Source organism: Scaptodrosophila lebanonensis, unplaced genomic scaffold (assembly GCF_003285725.1).
Source record: "Scaptodrosophila lebanonensis strain 11010-0011.00,11010-0021.00 unplaced genomic scaffold, SlebRS2 tig00000001-arrow-pilon, whole genome shotgun sequence".
NCBI classification, from domain to species: domain Eukaryota; kingdom Metazoa; phylum Arthropoda; class Insecta; order Diptera; family Drosophilidae; genus Scaptodrosophila; species Scaptodrosophila lebanonensis.
In genome coordinates this window covers 24,475,325-24,483,875 of record NW_022060529.1, presented here as the reverse complement: position 1 = coordinate 24,483,875, position 8,551 = coordinate 24,475,325, and the positions used below count along the sequence as shown (strand labels likewise).

Below are 8,551 nucleotides of genomic sequence, written 5' to 3'. Positions count from 1 at the left end.
TTCTAGCTCTTACCGTTTGGGCTGTGGGCTTTTGACGCGGTTTGCTTTTGTGCCCCAACATTTTTTTACAGGAAAACTCCCATATTTTAGGCCCAAAAAAAAAATATAAATAATAAAAAACCAAGTATACAGTTTTTCTTGGAATTGTTCTGAGAGTATACAAACTAAGTTTGAAGTTTATCAGATGAAAACTGTAGATTTTTCATACAAACGTTGGAGCCTGTTTTCCCCCCTTTGGAGCTCGAGTTTTCCAAAATCCCTTCTTAGTGGGCACCTAGACTATGAAAGGATACTTAAGTCCAAATTTCTTCCTAGTCTACCGTTTGGGCTGTGCGTTGATCACCAATCAGTCAGTCAGTCAGGACAAACTGTTTTATATATATAGATTTAAGCGACTAAAGGACTCTAAAAAAATACGGCGATACAAAATCTCTGCTTAGATGGTATGTGGTATAAAACGTTTGTGCGCTCATTGCATATTAATCAGTTTCTAAAGCGTTGATGTCGACATCTAACTAAGGGCATACAAGTACTAACATCCATACTAGCACACACTATATAAGTCAACATTGCAGCAGCAGACACACCGTCAGCTCAGAGCATTGCCACGTTGTGCCACCATTGCTGCTGCTTATCTCTGCCGCCGCCGTTGCCGCTAATGTTGCCATTTCTGCTGGTGCTTGTAGATGCAGCTGCTGCTCAGCTTGCCACCTACAAAGCACCGTAATCGTTGCTGCTTTACTCCGCCGCGGTGGCATGTCAATGAGCACTTACACTAATATTCGGTTATTTGCATGCAAAATTACCCACCACTAACGCGCGCAAACAAACAACAATAACAACGAAACCAGCCAGGAGCTCGGCAATTATAAAGAGCTAATTATGTTAATTTTAGTTTGCAAGAGCGGTGCTCTTTTTCTGCCTTACTCTACATCTTTCATTCGCTCTCCATCCCCGCGCTAATGGCGGGCATGCTATCATTTGTCATTGAGTGGAAAATATTACGACGGACGGTTGAGTCCAAAGTGCCCCCCGTAATCAGCCGTGTTACGGAAGGAAGTATAACTAAGGTAATTGTAAAAGTTTGGTACCACATTATAACAATAACGAGATTTATGAGAAAGGGGGCAGTGCATAGAGAAAAACACAACTAAATGCATATGAGAATATGTTTGAAAAGCTAAGTGATCCAAGCTTTTATACTTAGGCTTGGAAAGCCAGTTGGATAAACGAATATGGATCAACTCATCTTACAGTTTTTGATGGGCCAAACTTTGGGGGTTAACTCCCAAAATCTCTAAACAATCATGATTACAATTTTGAAAAGGTATAAGTTGAGAAAACAGACAGGATGGCTGGGGGACGGTACTTCAATACCATAGCCCAGTCTGTCTGTCTGTCCGTATGAGCACCTGGATCTCAGAGACTATAAGAGCTAGAGACACCAAATTTTGCACAAAGATGCGCAGCAAATGTGAATTTTGGAATTTCCCTCCCTCCTCCTCTCACTCTCAAATCGTAACTCCCGTAATTCTTGGAATTCCAAACTCAAATTTTGCAAATGCCCCCAGTTAGTGATTATGTGTCCGTATGCAAAGTTTCATCATGATAGATCGATTTAGCAAGAAGTTATATCCATGTTGTTGATGTTGCTGTTTGCTTGACTGCAAACATGTTTACACAGACACGAATAGATGCGCATAAAAATACATACACGCACATAGACGCAATTGCTATGTAAATGTGCAATTATACACCCTTTATGTGAGTTCGAATACCAAGAGAGGTAAAATCGACAAAAAAAAATTTTTTTTTAATTCTCTTAATTTTTTAAATTTCTATAATTATTCTAAACATATGCACAGAGTATTTCAAAGCCGGGACACCCGACTTTAGCTTTTTTACTTGTTTTTTAAGAAAACTTATTAGCGGTACAATTTCTCTCCAGTACTACGCCAACAAACTGCAAGAGGGAATTCAGCGGCGAAAGTGTGTTTGAGTACAGGGTATTTCACTGTCGGACTTGCTCGACTGTAGCATTTTCTCTTGTTGAATTTGTATAGGTTTGGACTATATGGCGATCCATATGTATACCTATAACATAACATATACATATGTATATACTTATATGAACAGCATATAGAGACGAATGAAAATCACGTATTGTCTATTTTATTTATTACTCCTTCCCAAGTCATACAACCATTATGTAAACTATTCTAATCCCTAGATTAGCTAGAATGTGAGTAACACACAGAAAAAGGCGTGGCAGATATACATTCTTGTGTCATCTGTCACTCTGGATGAACGCAAGTATACTGGCTAGTATAAGAGCTAAAATAATTAAACGTGGTATTCATATTCTTTTAAGCCCTAGGCAGATCAAGTAAGACTTGTTTTCCCAATGCACCCTTTCCACAACTTCCGTAATTCTTTACTTAAATTTGACAATTACATCCGGTTAGAGCTTATGTAAAGTCTTATCTTATTAAATTGAGTTAAATATTTGTTATTTTCTTCATTTCATTTCGTAGTGCCCGTTCGACTCTAGCATTCCATTTTAGTTTTATACACCTGCCATACGGACGATTCGTGAAGCAAATTTTATGAACTTTAGGTCTGTCTAAGTTTATAACTTAGGTTTGTGCGAGCTGAAAATTGTAACAGAAATGTAACAGCAGAAGGAGGCGTGGCAGGCCCCACAAAGTATATATATTCTTGATCAGTGTGACCAAACGAGTCGATCTGTCTGCCATATGCCTAAAGTCATTTTGTAAACTTAAAGCATTAGGAGCCACTCCCATCTAAGACTCCTGTTAATTATTCATTAAAAATATTAGGCACACTTAAGACTCCTGTTAATTATTCATTAAAATTATTAAGCACACTTAATAAAACATATTTGGATAAGTGCATGCTTTTTGAATTATGAGTATTATGCGGACACTAAGCAAATATCAAAGACTACAGCATCAGGAAAAGGGACAAAAAATTGGTTTTCCTAGGGGTTGGGGGCTCTTATAGACGGCTATATCGATTGGTCTTGTCATACTGATGAAAAACAAATCCACTTATGGGGGTCTACCCATTTACCCATTCAATGCAGGGTATAATAATACTTGTAATATATATAATAATACAAATACATATAACTTTACGTATGTACATACGCTTGTGCACATTTTATTTGCATACCTTTCAACCGCGTATGTTGTATGTCTGTTTACAGTGTAGATTACAACAATAACAGCAGAGCATGGACAGAGGCTACATCAGAAGGGGGGTGCATTGCAATAAAAACATAAACTGTCCCGGACTTAGGAGGCCATGTATACCAAGTTACATGCCTCCACATTCGGAGATTCTTGCGGAGAATGATTAATAAATTAGTACGCGTAATAGTCTGATTTGTGGGTGTTTCAAAAACTGACGATTTTATAATATAACTTCACATATCAATAGGAATAGAATTTACTACACTTAATTCATTTCCAATGCCCTAGGCGGGCATCTGTTACTTTTGAGGTTCACCTAAGAAAGTAATTCCTTTTATTGTTGTCTCACCAAAAGCCATGTTTACAAGAATACTTACGAACCATAACGTAAACAAGGGTTGTGCTCCGTTTACGAGACTGATCCTACAATAATCTACATAAGTTGACTCAACTTAATACACAACTATCGGAACTTTGAGGAATATTCTTACTTAGTTTATGTTTGTTGCGAAACTATTATTTTTGTATTTTATGGGTTTCACGGAGCTGCTAGGCGACCGTCTCTAACAGCCAGGCAACAAATCGCGCAGTCGTCGTGTATATGCGCCCTTTTATCCAAAAAGTATGCCAAACTCGGTTTCAGTAAGCAATTATACCCGTAGTGACTGCCACAGTTACTGTTACTGTTCATGACAGTAGGTGCATGGAAATTCCCATGTGTCCTTGTTTACAACGTTGCCGCGCATACTAATTGCCTGTTTAAGGTCGCACAGGCAGCAGGGACGTTGGCGGTTTGAATTTGGGTTGCCATTACACAATTAATTTGCACTCTGTGCTTTGATTACAAAACCGCAAAATGTGTGCAAACTGACAATTACCATAAGGGTTAACGGAATGAGAGGCAGAGCAGATGGATTTCCCTTTGTCGAGAGCACTGGCATAAATTATAAAAACTTCCCGAATTACACGTCCCACTGACAAAGAGAAGAAATGGCAACTGTCTGCCACGCTCCATTGCAATACGGGTCACCTGGTTCATTAAAGCGTGACCAGGACCGTCAGGACATATGCATGTTCAAAGTGCTCTTTGCCTCTACAATGCTTAAAAACAAATTTTGCGAACTCACTAACACACGGTATGGAGATTTACTGCCACAGCGCATCCTGTATCCATTTAGCACACTTATTATTTATATATTACAACAAATACAACATCAACCTCCATATCAACATTGCTTTTTATCCAATATGGTAGTATCAAATTATACGAAAGCTGGGAAAGCCATAATAAAAATCTAACAAACTAAACTCCGGAACGTTATCACAGGCAAAGGTGATCAGAGGACTATACTAATTAAATGGATCCATATAACTTTCTTCTAAATCATTTATAACTTTTGTTGCATTGCTACATTTTTATTCAAATCCATTCTAAAAACTAATATATATTTTAAATGATCTTGAATTACTTCAACTATGATACTTATCACAGTGGAACTGAATTTTCATTTCATTTAAAATATCGTTCTTCTAAAGCAACATAATCTAGTCTTAGCTTATCTTGTCAGTCATCCTCTTCATCTGACGAGTCTTGTGGGGTATATTATATATATATATGTATATATTATTGATTTGTAAAGACGGAGACTGCCAGAGGGCAACAACTTCTATGCTTTTTATACTTTGTATCCAAAAGATACAAGTAGAAGAGTATATTAAGTTTGTGCAATTATTTTGCCGTTATTTCCGACAGCGACTGGACAAGAAGGGATCAGGACTCTCCATGGCTGTGTTCAAAAAATCCCTATAATTTAATAGGCATTTCTTTGCATGAACCCTTCTACCGCTCTTATATAATTTAAATTACGATTCGGATGCATGTTCAATTATTTCGTGAGCATGGACCACAGTGTAAGGCAATGGATACCAAGGATTATTGTTCTGATATGACTTAATAGTATTAGCATAGACAGCTTTAAACTTCCCCTAGTTTCTTTTTCGAGTTTCGTAATCTATAATTAATATCGATGAAAAGAATTCTACACTTGAAAATGCTCTTTAGGCCATATTTTCGTCATTTATTTTTCTTTTTTTACCAAGAACTAGCGTTCTCAAGCAATTTTTTGGCGTACAGCATTATTTATAGAATTAAAGTACCATCAATTTGAACAATCATGTTAAAAGCAAACTATTTTGAGTGTTTTTTTTTAATTTCTCCAACATTTATCTATAAATTAGCATATGCCTTCCTTTATAATTGACAAAGGCTTTGGCTTTATGCAAAACCAACAGAGTATGATTTTTATCTAAAGTATCATCTTCCGACCGATGTTTATGTTCCAAATATTAACAAGCTTTGCGTGACCAATAATGAATTTTTCTGCAATAAGCGTGATTTTTTCAAAATGATGCTAGTTGGGGCTAAAAAATGTCCTTACCTAATAATTTAAACCCCTTGACCCTTGTTACGGTCAATCTAAAATTACACGTATGCAAAACACAACACAGAAGCACATAACAATGACCGATGTGTTATCAAACTATAATTTTATAAACCTGTACTTACCAAGTTTACAAATATTTCACGCCATAATAATCGACTGACTTTAACTGCGTGCCAACATGCCAGTACACTAGAACGGCGAATTGAGCTGCATTTTACTACTTTAGGCAGAACAATATTTATTTATTTATATTTATGTTAATAAACATTGACTGGCCAAATGATTGGCCAAAATACAAAAATTACAAAAAGCATCTTGTAAGCTAGAAAAGCCTAAGTAGGAGAAATCTAATCAAATTACAATAATATCTAATTAACGCCTCCGACCCGGTGGGGGAATATTATTTGCCTTTCGACTAGCTGTGCCCCGTCTCACAGCCAAGTGTGGCCAGAGGCGTCAATAGATCCACCGGTATAAAAACAAGAAAGGAATACTAAAGTCGAGCAGGCTCAACTCTTAAATACCCTGTACCACCTCACAAAAAAAGAAATTAAATTAATTATTTAATCGGGAAAAATGAACAAACTCGTCCTTTCTCGGGCTCAGGAGAATCTGTAGTTTGGTTATTCTAGCTCTTCTACTTTCTGAGATCCTTGCGTTCATACAGACAGACGGACATGGCTATATCGACTCGACTTGTCATGCTGATCAAGAATATAGATACTTTTTGGGGTCTGCCACGCCTCCTTCTGTGTGTTCCATGTACACTCGCAGAAAGCTAATATACCCTTGTACCCTTTGGGTAGAGGGTATAAAAAGAAAATCTTAACAGAGAGAAGAGCAAGTGGAATTAAATCAGTTAAGACATCTTTCTGTTACTGCTGTTTTATATTTCAATAAGAACTAATAAGTAGAAGATTAAATTAGAAATGTATTTAGATAACATTTTATAATATGTGTCGATCTAAATATTTCATCACTCGCGTACTACTTTTAAAGTAGCCTAAGACTTGTAACGATGGTTATAAGTGAAATGTTAAACACCTAGTAAAATACAATAATAACTCTAAGACAATGGAGGTTTTGTAGTTTCAGTCTTCGTCTTCGCAAGCAATATGAACACATTGGAGCGAATTTGCTTGTGCACAGTTTTTCATCTTCAGCTTCGTCTCAGCATTTACTGTTTGTACCCTTAGTCTAGCTAATGAGCATTTTTAATCTTTTTTTCTACATTTCATTAATTTGCTTTTGCGAGATCTGTCAGTACATTTCTTGTTCAATATTGCAACAAATCAATAAGGTTTAGTTCGAATCTGTACCTTCAAACTTCTACAAGATGCAGAATTCTGAGGAAGCGGTGCTTGAACAAGAACCGCAACCTGAGCTATCGATGATAGCGGTGCCCATAGCTATAGCTAATACAGAGGTAAGGCTGATTGCCCATTATGTACCGTTTATAAAATACAAGCTTTTGTCACAAAGAATGAAGACAGTGTCCAGCAATATGGCAGTGGACAGACAGTGTTTAAGAAGATATTCAAGAACCGCAAGAAGGCATCAATCAGAATTCGCAACAAGAAGCGACGACTGAACCGTCAGATGCGCAAATCAATTAAACCCAAGAATGCTCTTCAAGCACTCAATGAGATCAAGAACTTAACCCAAAGTGATTTTACCGTAAACAATAATGTCGAAGGGGGTTACACAGCCAGTGTTACTGTCAATTCCAACCAGTACGAGGGTAAGGGAAATTCGAAAACCTCTGCCAAAATTTCCGCATGTGAGAAAGCCTTCCGTGACTACATAATCTCGAAGATTACGTCCCAACCCAAGAGCGCGCCGACCACACCACAACCCAAGGACACAAGCGACGAAGAAATGGCCAATGTAATTACCGAAAATGCAGAAGAGGAATGTTTCATGATAAACTTGGCATCCTATGCCATTTTTAAATTGTATTCTGGATGGCAGCGAGAGGGATTTACTGTACCCGAATTGCCTTCTTCTACCCATTTAGACAATTGTCAGCCTGGTGAACAAAACGCAGGCTCAATGCAGGATTTGCGCTCTCAACTACGCTTCAACTGGGAAACCACAGAACCAGTCAAATTATTGTGGGGTATGCGTCCGGACATATCAAACCCTCATTATTATCGCTCTGATGACAACCAAAACGTGTTCTGGCGTGTCGTGATCGTTGTGGATGATCAGGAGTATACGGCTTTGGGACGCTCCAAGAAGATAGCACGTCGCAACGTGGCCATAACTGTTTGCAACCGATTGTTTGGCACACATTTCCCAAAAGTCGAGATCTAGGAGGGGACGAGCAAAGATAGTGAAGCCTAAACTTTACACTTAGATATCAAACACGCCAAACGTACTCTCATTTATGCCAATATCATACGAGTATATAAAAAATCATCTTATGTAATAATTTAGGTACACAAAACTGTGCTGATTGTACATATACTGCATATATAGTGTGTATGTATCCCAACCAAAAATTGGTGCCAATTAAAACCAGAACAATTCACTTTTAATTCATTTTATGGTTTTCTCTCAAATGAAGAAATCCTTTGTATGCAATCGAATAAGCTCTAAATTTAATGATGTGCTCACATTTATTGTAGCATATTTATACCCTGTACCCAAAAGGGTAAAAGGGTATACTAGTTTATTGCGAGTGTATGTAACACATAGAAGAAGACGTGGCAGACGCCTAAAAGTATATACACTTAATTCTGTTTTTACATGGTCGATTTATTTTGAATCGTACTAAATGGAATAAAGTCATGCAACCATATATAACATTTGTAATTTTCAAACCGTGTAAAAACAGAATTAGGTGTACACCTAATTGGTAGATTGGTTCCAGAAACAAGCGTATGAAAA

The 8,551-nt window shown here is 37.4% G+C and overlaps 1 protein-coding gene across 1 annotated transcript; it reads left to right on the top strand.

Annotated features, from left to right (window-relative positions):
* The first annotated feature begins 6,929 nt into the window (after window positions 1–6,929).
* Window positions 6,930–8,199, top strand: LOC115633702. Its single transcript, XM_030531161.1, has 2 exons — window positions 6,930–7,085; window positions 7,142–8,199. Exons 1-2 carry the CDS (start codon window positions 6,996–6,998, stop codon window positions 7,973–7,975), a joined length of 924 nt encoding a protein of 307 aa, XP_030387021.1. The 5' UTR covers window positions 6,930–6,995; the 3' UTR covers window positions 7,976–8,199.
* The last annotated feature ends 352 nt before the right edge of the window (window positions 8,200–8,551 follow it).